The 19,389-nt window shown below is 45.3% G+C and overlaps 1 protein-coding gene across 7 annotated transcripts; it reads left to right on the top strand.

Moving 5' to 3' along the window:
• The first annotated feature begins 442 nt into the window (after positions 1-442).
• Positions 443-17,528, top strand: SF1 (splicing factor 1). Of its 7 annotated transcripts, none has more exons than XM_014577795.3 (13): positions 444-1,017; positions 3,017-3,145; positions 5,925-6,000; positions 8,776-8,928; positions 9,256-9,345; positions 10,190-10,373; positions 10,999-11,114; positions 11,216-11,323; positions 13,303-13,486; positions 14,391-14,631; positions 15,228-15,282; positions 15,375-15,545; positions 16,065-17,528. In XM_014577795.3, the coding sequence occupies exons 1-13, from the start codon at positions 528-530 to the stop codon at positions 16,315-16,317; spliced, it is 2,250 nt and encodes a 749-aa protein (XP_014433281.3). In that variant the 5' UTR covers positions 444-527; the 3' UTR covers positions 16,318-17,528. The 7 variants fall into 7 exon arrangements, with proteins under 7 accessions (XP_075795356.1, XP_014433281.3, XP_075795354.1 ...); XM_075939239.1 differs by having other exon boundaries at positions 15,223-15,282; XM_075939240.1 differs by having other exon boundaries at positions 15,223-15,282; positions 15,375-15,549.
• Positions 17,529-19,389: the final 1,861 nt, after the last annotated feature.

Genomic DNA, 19,389 nt, shown 5'->3' with positions numbered 1-19,389 from the left:
CTGTACGGGGTCTTCCAACGACCTTTGCAAAACCTCTAAGGCGCGCCGCGAGTGTCGCAAGACCGCCCCCTCCCCCAATCCAGACGCAGCTCGATATCCCGAGAGCCCGCCCTCCGTCTCTTCAACCAGTCCTAACACGGAAACCTAACTGTGTTCCCGCCCACCGTGCCACACTGCAAGTACCGCGCCTTAAATGCCCAGTCAACCAATCATAACTTGTCTTTCATCCCTCCTTCTCACGCATACTGCCGCTCAACCATTCCCATCACTGTTCGCTAGAGAGTGACATCTCATCTGACCTATGGGTGTTGCCTTCAGCACTTGTCTCCTCTCCTCCAATGACTTTCTTTCACTGGAGCGGCTCGGCCAATGTATCAGCGCGGTTGGCTAACGGACGCATGGCGCTGCCAATAGAAGGACGTGCGCGTACGACTGACATCTCGGCGGCCAATGATTTTCGAGTAGCTTTGTGAGGCGCATAGGCTGGAAGGTTCGCGAAACGCGAACGCCGCGCTGAGGAGACTCTAATGGCGGCGACTGGAGCCAACGCCACGCCGCTAGGGAAGCTCCATCCACCCCCACCACCGGGGAAGCCAGGTTACCCGATGCCTCCGCCGGGTCCACCTGGGCTGGTCCTCCCGGGTCCTCCTCCTCCACCGCCGCCAGGCCCGGGCCAGGCCCAAGCCGCCTTGCTGGGGCCTATGGCGGCTGCTGCCTACCCCTTCGCCGCGCTGCCGCCGCCGCCCCCTCCTCCACCCCCACCTCCCCCGCCGCCCCAGCCTCAGCCCCCGCCGCAGCAACCGCAGCCCCCGCCGCCCCCACCGCCGCCGCCTCCTCCACAACAACAGCAGCAGCCGCCCCAGGCTGGGGGGCCTCAGGCTCCCCCTCAGTACGGGCAGTACCGCTACCCGTCCCCGCCGCCGCCCCCGCAGGGCCATGAGCAACAGCAGCAGCAGCCGCCGCCGCAGCAACAACCGCAGCAGGATGAGAGCGGCCCGGGAGGGGGCAGTAACCACGGTGAGGAGCAGGACGAAAGGGGGTCGGAGAGGGAGGGTCATAAGAGTGGGGCTAGGAAGAATTGTAGGTTGGGTGTGGGGCTGCAGATGAACCGTCGGGCGGTATGAGGGTCTATAGAAGTAAGAGGCAAGCACTGCGAGGGAGCGATGGACGTTGGGAAGCTGGAGCGGTGGGTGTTATGTGTAAATGTGGCAGTGTTCGGTGAGGGAACTGGCTCGGCACCTTTTGAAGCTAGTTGCGAGTCTAGGCTGGGTAGGCAATTTTGGGGGACGTTACAGTGAAAAAGTGAAGGCATTGGGGCTTTTGAGATGGCCATGGGGAGTTAAAGGGGCTGAAACGGAGAGAGAGTTATAGTTTTGGCAATTGTGGGATGGGGTAGAAGTGGAATGGGTAAAATGGTGTTTAAGGGTTCATGGGATGAGACGTCTCTTGACACTTTGTAGGGGTATTGCAGGGAAAGAGGTATATTTGAGAATGGAAGGAAGTGATGGTGTTGAGTACTGGGAAAGAGGAAAAGGGTTGTGACTAATAAAAGGTTGAATGAGATGGGGATAAATAGGAGTAGGATGAGACTAGATTGATAAATGGAGAATGAGTCTAGGTGGAAGATGAACCAGCCAAATATGGGGAAATGAAGGGGAACAGGATGGGTTGAGGTGTTGGCTGTTTTCTTTGAAGAAAGAGAATTGAGCAAGGGAACATTCTTAATTGGAGAGTGGGTTTGTGGCTAGGAAGATGGATGGAAAGACTTGGTTGTGGGTACCAAGAGGAAAAAAAAGATCTGAGTGTTGATATCTTAAAACGGGGGTTCTAAACATGTGGGCATGTGCTGTTCAGTGGAAGCTTTGGGCACAAAACTGAAGTCCCAAAACACTGAACAGCCTGAGATTGGTATTCTTGGAAGAAAGGAGGCCTGGTGGTGTTTATAGGCATTAGCAGATACTCATGCAACCAAAATGGAGGTCTGTGTAGTATTGGGAAGAAATGAGGGTAAAAGCTACCATGGTCTCTTCTTTCACTTTCTGTTTTTGCTGGTCTCTCTTTTTAGCAAAATGATTAGAGATAGCTAATCCTGTTAATCTTCTAATCTTTACAATAAGAGCTCATTTTGGAAATCTGTATTTAAATCATAACAGAATGCTTTTCTGTGTGAAGGCACGTGAAAGCTCAGCATAAAAAAGGAGCAGTAACAATTTCCTACACACTGTTAAAGGAAAACTGCTGTGGGTATAGATAGTTTCCCATCACATCATCCAATGTAAATATCCCAGGTCTTGTAATGTGTACAAAGAGGCTGAATGTGAAATGGTGCTGTGAGGCAGCCATGTTGCTTTACTGATGGAAATCAGAACTGTAACATTCCCTTTAAAAATGGTGGCAGAAATTATTAGAAAAATAGTGTTGGATTCTAGAGTAATGTTTTTTCTTTAGAGAGCCTTCCTGTTTTCAGTTGGTTTGACTAGCTTGATTGAGGAGCATAATTTTGTAGTTGATATCACTGTTCTGTTGAACTCAAGTCTACTGAGTTTGTCCCTTGCTTATTTGCTGACAATAAATACATCTTTTAACATGGCAACATGGCTGCTTTTGCTTGTTTTTGTCTACGTATTGTGGTAGCACCCAATGGCCTGAACATAGATAGCATTCACACAGTACTAGGTGCTGTGCAAACACGGTGACAGTAAAAACATAAAGGCTGAATAGACAGGGAGTAGAGTGGAAACCGGCATAGCACAGAGGTAAAGTTATTTGTCCAAAGTCAATTGGCAGGTCAGTGATTGAACTGAAATTATATCCACTAAAACTGTGTGCAACTTTTCTCATCCCTATAAGAGATTTGGTATTGGAAGGAGTGTAGGTTGCCTTGTCAGTATTTTTTATTTAAGGGAATTCTGTGTGCTCAGTGTTGCTGTTAATAACTTTTGTGTTATGTTATGTTATGTTGTAGAAACACCTTCAAACATACAAAGTTTGTCTAAAAAAGGATGCTTGCCTTTAGATTTCCCTAATAAGAAGCGGAAGAGAAGCAGATGGAACCAAGACACCATGGAGCAGAAGACTGTCATCCCAGGAATGCCCACTGTTATCCCTCCTGGACTCACTCGTGAGCAAGAGAGAGCTTATATAGGTAAATACACGTTCTCCCCTTTTCCCATCTGATCTGCTGTCAGTGGTGATCCTATTTCTGGATTCTGAGTGATTTGAAAGTTAACCTTTTTTTTCTAGACTTCAGGTTATTATGGCCTTATTACATAACTTCAAATCAATAATTCTCACACATTTGCTCAGTCATGCACTGTTGCAGCTCCCCTCTCCTGCTTGTGACAGGAGTAATGTTCTCCACAGGCATGGTGAAAATGGAATGGCTAGAATAGTTTTTGTAGGTGTGATAGTCCTTTCTCTAGATATATTGGCCCTTATTCTGGAGGTGTACTTAATAATCTCATTACAGTTGGTGGGAGCCTCTAGAATTACCTCTCCAGTGGAGAACATTGCCTCCAAGTCCCTCTTCACACTGTAGTATGTGGGAAGCAGGTGCCTCCTTTCACAGCACAGCTGTACACCAGAAATGTCCCCACCCCAACCTAGTCTCTGACTTACTTTTAGGGTGCTTAATTTAAAAAAATAACCTTCCTAGAAGTTCAGTTTTGCATTCAAGGTGGTATTGATCACATTGGTTTTGCTGTCAGGGAAATTAAGAAACTTTTTTTCTGTGTGGCAAGAAATCTAAACTTTCAGCATCTCTTCTAGTTAGAGCTCTGCTTAATGAACTCTGTATTCACATGCACACAAACTGCTGAGCAAGGGATATGGCTTAGTTATGTGGGTATGAAGGGATTTGAAATATTAGTTGTGAAAATGGGGAATTTCAAAGGTTAAGATTGGTCTTTGGGACTACACCATACCAGTATGGGAATAAGAATGTTTTAATTAACTTGATTTATAAATACAAGGTTTTAACATTAACTTTGCCTTCAATTGCAAACAGTGATGCTAAATTCACTTTTCATGAACTGATAAGCCAGGAGTGTGAGAGAGGCAAAAAAAATTTCTAATGTGTCTGAGACTTTGCATTGTCACATGTAATTCTATTCTTGCCTTTTTACATAAAGCGAGCTCTTCTTCACAAGACAGTCTGATCCAGTTCATCTGCTTGAGGTTGAAAACAATTCTTGGTTTCTTTCTTCTGCATAACCACTGAGAATTTTGATTTGCTTTGTAACTGATTTCCTTGTCCATCCACAGCAGTGCTGAGAGCTGGCAATGATTACTACTTAAATCTGTTAATGGTTTACTGGCAAGGCTGCTAGTTCAGTTTCTAGACAGTGTCAATTTTTCCCTTAGTTCTGACAGTTTCTGTATCAGAAGATCTCTAGAGAAATTTAGAGGTGAATTTGATCCATAAAACAAACATCTGATATTTAAAGGAAAAGTCAGGTGTTAACTGATTTTACAGCTGTTCTGTAGTGAGAAATTTACACAAAGTAATCTGATTTCCTGTTTTTCTGAAGTTGCTGTTCTCTTGTGTAAAGCCCTGTGTGTGCATGCGTTGTATCAGCAACAAAGCTAAGATATTTATCATGCCCCAAAGAGCTTATAATGTGTGCATAACTTAAACCACAGGATATATATTCGGAAGAGGAAGACATGGGGGACTAAGGAGGAGAGAAGTAGGATTTGGGGATTATGGAGATCCAGGATTGCTTGAACAATTTAAAGAAGGGACATGATTGGCAGATATGGACAGTGAGTGCCCCCAATATCATTTGAAGGAGTAAGAAATGCAGGACATATATTGCGCACGCAAGGAAAGCAAAGTTCTTGTGCCTTTGAGGCATACGCTTTAAATTGAAACCAGCATAAAACTACTGCCAATAGTATAAAATAGCTGCATCTCAGAATTCTCAGTCTATGCTAAGGTAAGAAGCAAATGTAACACCAGCACTTTTAATTTAAAAAAATGGGGGAGGGATGGTGAGAAGAAGTGGTGTGGACCAGATTAGCACCCCTCTCCACAAGGTGCTGTTCAGCTTCTCCAGAAATTAACCAAATCACATTGCTCAGGTTTCAAAGATCCTGATCTTTCTTCTTTTGTACAGCCTCAGATGCCAAGAACTGAGTCAAGCTTAGCTGCTTGTACATTTCAGTAATTTACCATCTGAAAATGGACACGGAATCTTTTTGACTTATATTGTCTGTGACCTATAACTGAAACAGGCCTTTGGCAGTCTGTACATAGTATGGGTTAGCTAGTATGGTACAGTGCATGCAATTTCTGTCCAATAGGATATTGTATGTTTTTTATTTAAGTTTTCTTTAGAATAAAGACATGGACAAATGCATTGCCTATGTGCTTTTGCCTTAGGAGAAGAAATGAGACCTTTTCTAAACTGGTATATCTGAGTTCAGCAACATGAATTTTACTCACATTTTTAATTGGCTCTCAAATCATCAGTAAAATGTGTTTAAAAAAATTGGTACTCTGTTCTGGAAAGTAGTAGTCCAGCATTTAAAATGCAATTGCTTGAAAGACATTAGTCCCGGATCTAATACCAGTTTTAGTAGGTCAGAAATAGTTTTGGCTTCCAGTGATTTGCTGGTTGTAGTCTGGGATCAAACAGTTCTTTCTGCTAACCCCATTTCAAGTGAGCACTTTGCTTTTTAATTAATAATACTCCTTGAAGGATAGGTAGATGTAAATAAGATCAATTTGGTCCTTTCTGGATTCCTGCTGAACTTAGCTAGCTGACATAACATTGTGGGGGTCTCCTTCAATTTATTCACAATATCAGTCGTCCATTGCAAAGTCTCCCGTTCTTCATGCTGTGATGTTAAGATTTGAGATGTTTTTTGGTAACAATGTCTTTTTTCCATCCTTTTTTCTTTCCTAACCTGGTTTCTTCCAGTGCAACTGCAGATTGAAGACCTGACTCGTAAACTGCGCACAGGAGACCTGGGCATCCCCCCTAACCCAGAGGACAGGTTGGGAAACAGTTTTAACCAGCTGACAGTAACACTTTTACCTTTTTTCAATACATTTTTGGTGGCATCATAATGTGTCAGTTCAATGCAATCCTGTCCTAGTCAGATGACTGCAGTGCTCTTATATGACAGTGATGTGGAGGAGAGCTGGGGTTTTTCTGTTAGGGAAGATGGAATGAAATCAATTATAGATGTACAAAAACACAGGGACGGGGGTAATAAGAGTATATCATTATTTGTGATTTTCTAAGCTTGTAGGTTTAATTAATCTGACTTGTTTTAAGGGAAATTAAGGTAGCCAATTAATGTATTTTTTCAGGGTCTGACTTGTGCACATGCCCAGTATCTAGAGGTCTTTCTCACAGGTTTACCTTGCAAACTTTTAAACACTATTTTATTTTAAATTATTTTTGCATCATTGAATTTGAGCAGCCTGGAAAAATACTCTGATCTGCTTATATTGCAGAACTTTCTGCTTGGTGGTTGAGGATGGTTATATAAAAGCCAGATGAGTTTTCTAACCAATTTCTTTGCTGCCAGCTATTGTACAGCTTTGGGGAATTCTGGGGGCTCAGGGTGGTGGAGTAATGCCAGCCTCACTTACTCTTTTTGAAGTGAAAATGTTGCAGTAGGTTTTTGGACAGCTGGTGGCTATGTTGGCCTTCAGTGACGTTCTGAGAAGTAACAGTATTTAACCACTTTATTTTTGTGATTGGGTTGTTAGCATGGAACAGCGGAGTCTGGTTTGTTTATCGGAGGGGAGCAATCCCCCCACTCTCCAACCTTCCAGCAGGAATTTGTTGTGTTATAACATTTAGCACAACTGAAGTAGTTTTGCTTTTAAGAGTGAAAACTTGCTGACAGTATATTAGATCAGTAAGATGGTATCATGGATGTTAAAGCCATTCATTTTTGCATCTTTGTTAGCCTTTGTAAAGGAGTCAAATTATTATGCCTTATTTCCACTAACTCTAGTTTTCCTTAGCATACAAATTTTGCCCTCCCATTTTGTACTTTTTATGTGGCACCACAACATAGTGGTTTCTTACTATTATTTTTAATCATTTACTACAAGGTACTAGTAAACTTTGAAAGGGTTTTTATCCTTTTACTGTCAGGAGGAAATAGATGTAAAGTCTGTCCTTTTCCCCCTTGTGCTTGGTTTTTAAGATTGAGTTGGGGCTATTGGTCTTAATTTGACTAATAATTGGCATTTATTATATGAACAGTAACCCAGACTGATGAGGGGAGAGTTATTGGTGTTTTAATTTTTTCCTGTAAAGGTGAGACATTGCTGTAACAACCTTTAATATTTTTAATGATCAGGTTAGCAAAAGAGCCCAAAACCAGAGTCATCTGATCTGTCAAATATCAAACTTGATACTGGTTTATAAAAAATTCATTGGGATTTCTGGTTCAGTTACGGGAGAGTGTAACTCTTAATTGCTCCTCAGCAGTTCAGCAGAATCAAATGCATGAAATGACTGTCTTAGCATTGATTTCTGAATGTGTAATTTCAAAGTTAAGCCATTTAATAATTCACTGTGTTTTGAGTTCTTTAAAATGTGTTTCTAAATCACCTACTAGCTAACATGAGTTTAAGATGCTTAGTATAAAACAAGCTGGGCGGGTGATAGCTTGTATTTTGTGTTGCTCTCTCTGCTATTGGATTGTGTTACATTTATTCAAATCCTAGAAATGGAGGTGTAATTTAGACCTGGTTAGTCCTGATCAAACCTGACATTTTATTCCATGTGTTGATGGTTCACTTTAGGCTGAGAAGACAGTGGGATCATCTGATTTTATCCTTGTTCTAACCAGCTAGAAAAAGTTTCTTTTAACCTAAAACAAGGGTGTAGGTTTCTTATTACTTCCGGGATGTATTTTTAATAACCTGATCCACATAATCTCTTCCCTTCTTGCAGCTAATTCTAAATTTTCCTTTGTTTTAAAAAAGGTCCATAACTTAATCAAATTTCTAGGAGTGTGACTTTTTTTTCTTACCGCAAACACAGCTGTGGTAGATCAAACTGACTTTTATTTTAGCTTCACAATATTTTGCTGTTAAAACAAAACTAATTCTGCTTTCTGGGCATCTAAACCCTGTGGAGAAAACAGGGTTCTCCATAGAGGTTTACAGGTCCAGACTGTGGACCAAGAAGAGACGGTTTGACCCTGCCTTAACACAGAAAACAGGTTGAGTCGGCCTTGAAGCTGCCAGCACAATGATGGAAAAGCCAGGACAGAAGCCATGACCGTCTCTCTACATTGGGGCAGTGAACTAGACTTAATGGGTGTTGCCAGCAGGATTAGTCACCTTTGATTAAAGCCTAATCTTTTATTACTCTGTTATGCTGTTAAAAGTCCACGTTTAACCTGCGTTACCTCCTTCGTTAGGAGTCTCTCTAAACTCATAGCTTCATTGCCTAGTGAAGCTGGAAAGTTCTCCGTTTGAATTAACTCTCTCCACCTTCCCTTTTAAAAACATGAGCATGCTCATGGCAAAATTGCCATCACTGTAGCTGTTTAGTCTTGCTATCCCCATAAAGTACCATATTTTCCCCCTCCTCGTGGCATATAGTGTTTTGCTGCAACCTTCTTGTCCATGTAGCAATAAGACAGGCGTGAGTGAACTTACACCTTCCTTTCCTGTGGTCTTAATAGCACATTTATCTCTGATTTGCCTAAATTATGCTAGGGCTCAGGGGAAGCTATACTTGTAAGTGGTCCCTTGATGTTGGCCACAGGAGGAATAACCGTGGGTGTTTTCTGCAGGTCTCCTTCCCCCGAGCCCATTTACAATAGTGAGGGGAAGCGCTTGAACACCCGTGAGTTTCGCACCCGCAAAAAGCTAGAGGAAGAGAGACATAACCTCATCACAGAGATGGTGGCCCTCAATCCAGATTTCAAGCCACCAGCTGATTACAAGTAAGTGGAGGGGAAGATCCTGCAAGATGTTACGGGTAGGCACTTGCAGTGTGTTATTCCTGGAGGGTTTTATCTTGTCCCAAAATCCAAGATTGAATTTTGCCCTGGTATAGATGATCATAGCTTCCCTTTCACAAGTACTGCTGTTGTAATTATCTTTTTGGGCTCCACCTATAAAGCAGATAGCTAGCCACTATGATTCCCTGGACTTCCACTGCATTCTGAACTGGGGAAAGAGTTCTGATTTCAGATGGCTCAGGTTCCTTATGAATTTATCTGTTGGCTTGCTATATGCGTGTCTTGATGTTCACTTCTTAATACTTTCAGACCCCCAGCGACCCGAGTGAGCGATAAGGTGATGATCCCACAAGATGAATATCCTGAAATTAACTTTGTGGGACTTCTGATTGGACCCAGGTAAGCTGTGGCTCCTCTCTCAAATGAGAGCAGTTCAGAGGTGATTGCATTTGGAGTCAAGACTTCAACGATAAAGGATAGTGCTTGCTTATTTGGTCCTGGAAAAAGCACATTAGGACTCTAGCTAATAACTGGTGTGGCATCAAGACCAAATTGGAAGTGTCAGCCTTTAAAATGGTTCAAAACCATGTTTGTTCAAGAGCCAGGCTGAATGTACTCAAAGACTCAAAGTAGTTTTAGTGTCTTGCAGTCTTTTGGGCACTAGAAAGCTATACCAGTTCTAGTCTCCATCATGCAAGCCCCATGCATTTTTATGTAGACCTTCCTGACACTGAAATAGTTTACATGCCATGTTATCTTCTGATAGGACTTCCTTGCTAGTAATTCTGAGACACCGGGTGTGTTTATGCTTTCACTGTGAATAGAGCAGTATTCATTTGTTTGAGGAGCTTGGCATTATTCTAGTGCTAGATCTATCCTGGGAATTTACTCCAGCATAGCTGTGTGTCTCAGGAATATGAAAAAAATTATACCCCCAAGAGATGTGGTTATGTTGATATAACCTCTGTTGTAGGTGGCCCTTGGTCAATGAAAGACCTAGCTACTGGCTTTTGAGAAGGTGGAATACCTATGCCAACAGGAAAATACTTATACCAGTGTGAGGCAGTGTCAAAACTGAAGTGCTAGTGCAGCAAAGCTACAACTGTGCTGCACTAACAAATTGTTCTAAAGAGACTGTTAACTTACTTGAGGCATGGATAGTTATAGTAGAAATGAAGTATCGCTGGGGATGAGGGCGAATCCCCTATTTGGCATGGGAATAATGAAGCCATTTGTTCTACAGAGGCAATACCCTGAAGAATATTGAGAAAGAATGCAATGCCAAGATCATGATCCGGGGTAAGGGATCAGTGAAGGAAGGGAAGGTGGGCCGAAAAGATGGACAGATGCTACCTGGAGAAGATGAGCCTCTACATGCTCTGGTCACTGCCAACACTATGGAGAATGTGAAGAAAGCTGTGGAACAGGTATAAATGCAGAGCTCCTGATGGTCAAACTGAGCGCTTCTCAGCTAGGGATGTGATGGTGTAAATGGTTAACCAATGAGCCTGGACTCATTGGTTAATTTTCACAGATACATGCAGGGCCCCTTCTCCTCCTACTGCCTCTATTGGAGGCAGCAGGGCAGAGTGTTCGTTGGGGGTCTGGCCTTTTTGTATCCGGCAGTAGGGGTTGGGGTGCAGGTGAGTTGGTGCTTGCAGGAGCCTGCTTAAAAGCTGGCTCCCTCTGTGCACCAGCTCCTGTGAAGCCACCTTTTCCCCATCCCACACCCCAGCATTTAACATCCCTAATCTCAGCAGTAGTAAAAGATCACATTATGGAAACTCAGCTCCAGCTTGTCTTCTGCACTTGTATTCCATTGCCATCCTCTTGCTATGCATGCTGCTTTTTGTTCTTTTTAAAGAGGCTAAGTGATTAAGTAAATGAGAGCTCTACCTGGGTACTTGAGGAAGAGTTGATCTCAGGGAAGGAATGGGAGTGAGAAGCTGGAATCCTAATGGTGGGGTTTTGGGTTTTGAGAGCCGACTTTCTCCAAGGCAGATAGGGCTTTGAGCTTGATACCGCTAAGCAGTGTATCTCTGTCTCTTCCAGATCCGGAATATCCTGAAGCAAGGCATTGAAACACCAGAAGACCAGAATGATTTGCGGAAGATGCAGCTGCGTGAGTTGGCCCGGCTTAATGGAACGCTGCGGGAAGATGACAACAGGTAAGTATCTGCCTTTTGGAAGTAGAAAGTCAGTGTAGCTGCATATGTTTGCTGCTTTCTCTAGTGTCAAGCTGATGTAACTCTACTCTGTTCACCCATAGGATCCTGCGGCCATGGCAGAGTGCAGAGACCCGTAGCATCACAAACACCACTGTGTGTACCAAATGTGGAGGAGCTGGCCACATTGCATCTGACTGCAAGTTTGCTAGGTAAATCTCCCAGGACTGATTGCTAAGGAAAGCCATCTTCTGAGAGCTGTGCCTGCTCATTTATGCAGGCAGATGGGTTCTGTGATTGGAATTAGGGATGTAAAAGAGTAGTTGAGTATCTGATAAGCCTTATGGAGTTGACTGCGCATTATCTATCTCCCCCCCCCCCCCCCCCCCCCGCCTCTGTCAGAGGCAGTGTGGGAGGGAAGCAGGAGCCACTGTTGAGGGTGGGGGAGCCAGGTTAAAAACCAGTTCCCTCCAGCACTATCTCTCCGGTGGGGCAGGGGAAACAGAGGTGCAGTGGTGCTGTGGCTTTGCCTTTTTAAATGTAGCAAGCGTCACAGCTTGCAGCAGCACAGGGGTGCAGCACAGGACCTGGTGCAAGTGGGGACTGCTTCAGTTCCCACTTGGGCTGGGCCCCCAACTTCTGTGGCTCTGCCTTTTTAAATGTAAAAACTTAAAACAACGAATAGTCTAGCAGCACCTTGAAGATTAACAAAACATGTAGATGGTGGTATGAGCTTTCATGAGCACAGCCCACTTCTTCAAACCACTGCCTACGAAAGCTCATGATACCATCTACATGCTTTGTTAGTCTTTAAGGTGCTGCTAGACTATGTGGTCGTGTTTTTAAGTTTTTTCAGTTACAGACTAACTCAGCTACCCATCTGAAGTTTTTAAATGTAGTAAGAGCCAAGTGGCTCCTACAGTATTTAAACTGCAGAGCCTCAGCAGGGGGTAGCAAGCACCATCCCTCCACCCCCATTGACTAATCGAATAGTTGATGGAAATTCCTTCAATTGCTTAATTAGCTGATTAATTGAAATTTAACATCCCTAGTTGGAATGCTGTAGTCTTCCAGAAGGGAGTCTTGGCAGCTGGCCATCCTGCTAGTCTGTTTTCCTCTGAGCACAATACCTTGAGAAGAGGCAGGAGTTAACACATAGTTGGCTTGGAAATTTATCCTGTACAGTACCTAATGGGGTTAAAAATTGAGGCCCAAACAAGACTGAGTGGGATGAAGGAACTTTTCTTAGTGTTAGGTTATTCCGTTAGTATATGGTTTCTGGTACAAGCTGTTGGAGATTGGACCAGTGCCTCCATCTAGCCCACTATCCCATCTATGGTATATATTCATTTACTGTGACAGCTTACTCTATGTAGCTTTGGATCCATGTGTTCTGTAGTGTGGACTCTGCTTCCCTTCCATATCACTGGTATCTAGTATATGTTTTGCAGCAGCAGTTTTCCATCTTGGACCTTCAGATGATTTAAGGGGTCCACAAATGGTGACTATGGAGGAAGGTTTCAGATCCTAGAAAATGCATTCTGTTTTTCTGACTAGTGTGCAAATGCCCCCAAACTACAGGTCAAAATCCCAAATTGTTGCTGTTACCATAGAAGCCTGCAGTCTAGTGCCCTTTCACTCTGTCAAATGCTATGCACGTGCAACATTCATAATTGAATTTTGTTCAATCAGTTTTCAATCTGACCTCTGTGGTAGTGGTACATAGAACACAGGTTGAATTTCCAAAAGATTCTACACCTCCTTTTGAAGGGTCTGCCAAATGACAGTAGGTTGAAAATTAAGTTCCCTCTAAGCTGTGCGGCCACTCCGCAGTCTATCAAGGGCCGCTCAGGTACTCAGGACTGTGGTGGAGGGAGGTGCATCTCTCCTAGCCCTGGAACTGTCCTGGTTGGGGGGGGGGGGGGGGACACCTCACACTTCAAATTCCTCATCCCTGACCCCACTCTGGAGCCTGCACCCTGAACTGCTCATTCCTGACCTCACCCAGGGCCTTCATTCCCTTGCCTCCTAGCCTTGAGATCCCTTCTACACTCTGAATCCCTTAGTCTCACCCCCACCACATATCTCTATATTGGTGCATGTAATCAAATCCATCCTGCACGTGCATGGAAAACATTAGAGGGAACATTTTAAAACACTGGCTTAATGGTGTGTGACTTTCTGCTTCTAGACCTGGTGGAGACCCTCAGTCTGCTCAGGACAAAGCCCGCATGGACAAAGAATACTTGTCCCTGATGGCAGAGTTGGGAGAAGCTCCAGTCCCAGCATCTGTGGGATCTTCCTCTGGCCCTACCAATACGCCTCTGTCAAGTGGGCCCAGACCCTCTGGACCAGGAAACAACCCACCTCCTCCTGTGAGTTATTGGGCCTTTTCACTTATCTGCTTGGAAGGAAAAACCCTTTTCTTCACCCCTATGCACTGTGGTGTCCATCCCACCATACCTCTACGGTGGTGGTGACAGGAATCTCTATCCCTTTAATGATTGATAGGAAGGGAAACACCTGTGCAGTCAGCTCCTGTATTTTTTCATGTTTTGGGACACCGAAAATATTTTGAGGAGCTTGGAAATTCTTAAGTTGAATGAAAACTGGATTGTTTAGAAAGCATAGTTCTATAAACTTAGAGAATGGAAACCAGGAGCTTCTGTTCTTCCTGTCTCTCAGTGCACGCAGTAGGGAACATTGGGTGAAATTGGAAGGTGGTGATTTCATAATGAACAAGAGATACTTTTCATGCTACACATGCTTATTACAACATTTCATGTGTGTAGTAGATGAGAGAAGATGCTCTTGTCAGGAAGACAAACCCCAAAACAAAACAATTCTTTCATAGTACTCTGTAAAACTCATTGCCATAGCATTGAGGCCAAAAAGTTAGGTTTAAAAAAAAACAGTGGGACAATTTAACAGACATTAAAAGCTACAGTAGTCAGTGCTAACAAGTTTTGGTAGGGATGTTTACACCACCTGCTTCAGAGCTTACACCAATCTGTAACTGGTAAGGAATGGGGTGAGAGATAATGTCAGACAGGTTTAGTTTTCATCTGCATGATGCAGGGTATAGTTCCTTGCACCTTCCTCTGAAGCATCTGACTGGCCACTGTCAAGATATCACATTAGACTCTCAAAGAGAATCTGGTCCTATTCCATAGTATAACAGTTAAGTTAGATATCCCCTTTGCTGTCTGAAGTACATGGGAAGATAGCTTTCATTGTATTTAAAGGTATATCTAAATAGCTACTTTCTCCTCCCACCAGAACCGTCCTCCGTGGATGAACTCTGGCCCCTCTGACAACCGGCCCTACCATGGCATGCATGGAGGACCTGGGGGTCCAGGTGGACCTCACAACTTCCACCACCCTATGCCCAACATGGGTGGGCATGGTGGCCATCCAATGCAGCATAATCCCAATGGCCCACCACCTTGGATGCAGCCACATCATCCACCCATGAACCAGGGGCCACATCCTCCAGGTCACCCTGGCCCCCACCACATGGGTAAGTACATTCCAAGGCACTGCGGGTATGTGGGTGTTGGCTTGGGTGGGGACTGGTGTTGGGGTTTGGCCATAGGGGAATGCTCCTTAGTTGTCATACACTACTTAATGGTATGGTATGCTCCCTTCTCAAAGTGAAGAGTTTATTTCTTTACAGCTTCAGGGCTTAGGCTATGGCAGTAATACTTGCGCCAAATTCAGGAGCCAAGCCTTACCTAAAAGAGCCCTACCAGTATGAATGCCAGGAGAAATAGTGTTTTGTATTTATGCATACAAGTAAGATTTATACATACAACTTAATGCAAGTTGACAACTAAATTGGTTATAGTACAAGCATCCTGTTTAATAACTTTGGTTAATTAAATGTTTTAATATCCTAAGCTGCAGAAGACTGCCACTTGAGGCTTGAAAGCCACAGTTTGAGTATCACTGGGCTACAGTGTCTACATGGACTCTTGTCTGAGGGCAGGGCTGTTGGGCAGCTGAGAGGGGCTTTTGGGAGTGTGGGAGAAGGGGGGATGCGGAGAGAGAGAGAAGTGAGAGGAATTTGTCTGTAATTGGCACTAAGGCTGCGGTCTTTCATTCCCTCAAGATCAGTACCTGGGAAATACGCCTGTGGGCTCTGGGGTCTATCGCCTGCATCAAGGAAAAGGTGAGTGTCTTCAGTCACAAGCCCTTAACCAAGTCACCTTTCAGTGTCACCTCAGTGCCCAGCCCCTAATTGGCAGCCCCTCTCCCTTGCAGGTATGATGCCGCCGCCGATGGGTATGATGGCCCCGCCGCCCCCTCCGCCCAGTGGTCAGCCTCCCCCGCCTCCCTCTGGTCCTCTTCCCCCATGGCAGCAGCAGCAGCAGCCTCCGCCGCCACCTCCCAGCAGCAGTATGGCGTCCAGTACTCCCTTGCCATGGCAGCAAAGTGAGTAAGAGCAATTCTCTTACCTTTATCCCCATCCCGCATGCGTGGGAGAAAGGGACACTACCCCACCCACCCATATATTAAATGGGTGTAGAAGGAGGGGTAGGGGACATGAGAACATGGCAGCATGTTTGCAGAGGCTGGGGTAGTACAGTGACCCCATCTCCATTGCTGCTGTCCGCTGCCAATTGGCTGGGAAACACTGTCATAGCAGCTAGCCCCCTGCTGCTTTGGGAGCTGTGTTCCTGCAGCCTGCTTGCCCAGCTGTCACCTGTACCAAAGCAGAGATGGAAATAGCTCTCTGCACATAGGGCAAAGCAGTCATATGGAGGACTCTTATTGACACCAGAGAATGCTCTGTTACGCTCCCAGGATCAGTAGTATCCTATGTGCATGTGGCGAGCCATCATCCCATCACAGTCCGGTCCCTTTAGTGAGGCTGACACTTCCCTTACCCACAGCTGCTCTGAGCTTCACCCTGGATCCTTTTAAGTGACCTTATTCTTCTTTAAATCCTAGATTCGACGACCACCACCACCACGAGCGCTGGCACCGGGTCCATCCCGCCATGGCAGCAGCAGGGGGCTGCGGCGGCGGCGGCTTCTACGGGGGCCCCGCAGATGCAAGGCAACCCCTCCATGGTCCCTTTGCCTCCAGGGGTCCAGCCTCCGCTGCCACCCGGGGCCCCGCCTCCTCCGCCGCCGCCGCCGCCTGGCTCCGCGGGCATGATGTACGCCCCTCCCCCTCCCCCGCCCCCCATGGACCCTTCTAATTTCGTCACCATGATGGGGATGGGGGTGCCGGCCTTGCCGCCATTTGGCATGCCTCCTGCACCTCCACCACCCCCACCACAGAACTGAAGGATGGATTTTTTTCTATTCAATTGTCTCATAAAATGCTGAATCTCACCTTATGGAGCCAGGAATCGGAAGGGGGAGGCACGTTAAGCCAGGCTGCTGGGAACGTGCCAGAGATGACATCTCTCAACTTCCTCCTTGCGCTATTCAGAATGAAGGCTCAAAGCATTGTCGTGTCCGATTCCTGTCCGACTTGTGTGTTTCAGTAGCAGAATCCACACTAGCTCTCAGGGCGCTGAAGCACGGAGTCTCTCCTTCTGAAGCAGGGGCTGCCGGGGCTCCCACAGTGAGATCGGAGGACTCTGGGAATGCAGTGAGGACTCTCCCTTGGCGCAGAAACCTGCCTGTAGCTGGCTGGTGGACATGTTGGGAGAAAGAACAGTTCTGTGAAGCAACATGACTCTTTCCTTGGAGAATGCGGTCGGAACGCTGGCTCCATATTGTGAAACTGTTACTTTATTTTCTTTCTCTCTTTCTTTCTCTCACTCTGACTTAGATTTTAAATCCATTGGAGAAGAACAGTGTTCTCTAAGACTAGATTCTTTACAGCACGGTTTAGTGCCTGTAGGTTGGAATGTGGGCAAGAGGCAAGCAAATGGATTTTAGAGGTCTCCTTGGATATGACTGCATACCAGAGGGAAGAGACAGGAAAGTACTATAGTTAATCTTTGTGCCCTATGAACTCCAGCTCTAATTACACCCCAAGTCAGGGCTTTGGCTTGGGAAGCATTGCTATACCAGACAATAGTGGCAAGCATGCTGGAGGGGTGGGTCCATTGTCCTCTAACTGTGGGTATTGGAATATCCCACAGGGGGCAGTAGCAAGTTGTCGGTGGTTAATTGGGTATTTGAGGTTTCAGTAGATATTGAGAAGGCCCTGCTACTGCATACACTCAAGGTCCATTTACTTTTCTCTTGCCACGTGCCTAGAATCTTTTTTTAACATCTGAATGTTTTGTGGTCTGGGGTCCCCTTGCCCCCCAAATTGGAGCGGTTTCTGTTGACGATAATGTGTAAAACGCTCTTCCGTTCCGACACCCGCAGCCATTTCTTACTGCTTTTTTGTGTATGAATAAAACTGCATTAGAGGGGAGGTTCCAATGAATAAAAGCATTTTTATAAAGGACTAATTAATTCCCAATGGACTTGGGTGGGACCCTGTTAACATTTGCTACCAATATGTGGTGCTATGTTCCACTGCAAGAGTTGGGCTATATTTCTTAAAGGCAGGGTTTGGGGACGTGATTCCTGGCAATTTTGTATGGAAAGGATGTGTCCCTGGAAGCTTGACTCCTCTTGAGGCATTCAGCCTTACAAACAGGGTCCTTGCTGGGAGGCGGCTGCTCCAGCAGCAATCCAATTACAGGATATTTGATACCTCTGTTGCTGGGGCAGTATTAGGTGGGCTGCCTTCTCTGCTGTCACATAGTCTGACCCATCAAAGGATCACTGGCTCATTTAATACCTCATGTTCTGTAGTGCTAGTCCCTCCTTAAGCCAAGGGCTAGCTAAAATATCAAGTTTTGCATGGCAACATTGGGTGGCTTGGTTTGTCCAGTCACTGCTAACAGTTTCCATTTCTGCACCTATGCCAGATGTGAGCAGAACCTCAAACCAGTACCCTTAGGAGCATTTCTGCCAGTTCACTGCTGTGTCCTCCAAGCATTGTGAATAATTTCTGCCTGGTTAGGGCTAGCAGAATATCCCTGCTTTGTGCCAGTTTCTCTTGTGGGATTTGGGTCAGGAGAAGCATGCAATGCCTAAATATTTCAGATCAGCTAGCTAGCATTTTAATGGTAGCAGGCATAGTTGTGACTTTAAAAAAGTGGAGTCTAAGATTCCCCCTCACTTGTGTAAAGACTAACACAAGTGTGAATGGACATGTCAGCCACAGTCAGTCTGTTGGCTGAGTCTTAACTGTGTGGTGCTGAACATCAGCCTCTTATTGCATCTTTGACTTCTTTAAAAGAAACTGTGTGTTGGTGTTTGCAAAGCTACAAAACTGGCTAGATCAGCTGCTCTGATCACATGGACTGCCCTTGAGTCAATACCCTATAAAACACTCCTGAGTTAAGTCCCCCAACCCCACATGTATGGAGGCAGGTTGGTGTTTCTCCAGCAGAATAGAGTTGATGGGCTTGGAATGCCTATGCCCAAGATCCATGCATGAGTGGCAGAGTTGAGGTGAGGGCAGGGTTGCCTGGTTGTCCAGTCCCTTGCTCTGTCTTCAGTGCAACTGTACAAGAGACAGGAACTTGGTGAGTGTCACTCTTACTGGGTTCATCATATCTCAGGGCCACTATGGAAAAACTGCTTGGTGTAGTTTCTTCTTTCCCTACTGTAACTCTCAGCTTGTTTTGAAACCTTATTCAGCTATTGGCGTGTGGGTGTGTGTGTGTGAGAGAGAGAGAGAGAGAGAGATATATAAAAAAAAATCTGGATCTCAAGGACTCCCTAGTCTCCACTTATCCTGGAGTTGAGAATAGAATACAGGAATCCCAACTCCCAGTATCCCCTGCTGTAAGCATCCGCCCCATGCCCATTCCAGACCCCATAGCCAGGTGTTCAGGCTCTGAAATCTGTATGTCACAGATCCCAATTGCTGATCACCTTGAGCTTTCAAGACTCTTGAAATAGGAACATTTTTGTGGCAAAATCAAGCTGAGACAGGTGTCCAAATGTGCTCCCCCTTTCTCCTTGCTTTACTAGAAGGTGAATGTGGAGGGGAGAGGTGGCCAATGGGAGAGGCAGAGGACTGGGACTCAACACCTGGGTTTGATTCCTGGCTCTGCAATGATCAGCTATGTGACACTGGGTAAGACGCTTCTTAGTGCCAATCTTTCCAGTTTTTTGTCTAGCTTGCCTGGTGAGACAGTAGGCAGTGACTGTCTCTGCAGCGCCTGCTGCAATGGGTCCCTGATCATGGAGCACTATTGTCAAAGTGATCATGGTCTGGGCCTTAGGAGGCTACAGATTCCTCTGGTTAC

Source organism: Pelodiscus sinensis, chromosome 11, assembly GCF_049634645.1.
Source record: "Pelodiscus sinensis isolate JC-2024 chromosome 11, ASM4963464v1, whole genome shotgun sequence".
Taxonomy (NCBI): Eukaryota; Metazoa; Chordata; order Testudines; family Trionychidae; genus Pelodiscus; species Pelodiscus sinensis.
The sequence above is the reverse complement of the archived record's forward strand: the minus strand, read 5'-3'. Positions and strand labels throughout refer to the sequence as shown.

Bases quoted from the DNA above. Each gene is read 5' to 3' on its own strand.
- SF1 (XM_075939239.1), top strand. From the start codon at position 528: ATGGCGGCGACTGGAGCCAACGCCACGCCGCTAGGGAAGCTCCATCCA. The intron at 8,929-9,255 runs GTAAGTGGAGGG...TAATACTTTCAG, and splicing joins AAGCCACCAGCTGATTACAA to ACCCCCAGCGACCCGAGTGA. The intron at 15,546-16,064 runs GTGAGTAAGAGC...TTTAAATCCTAG, and splicing joins TCCCTTGCCATGGCAGCAAA to ATTCGACGACCACCACCACC.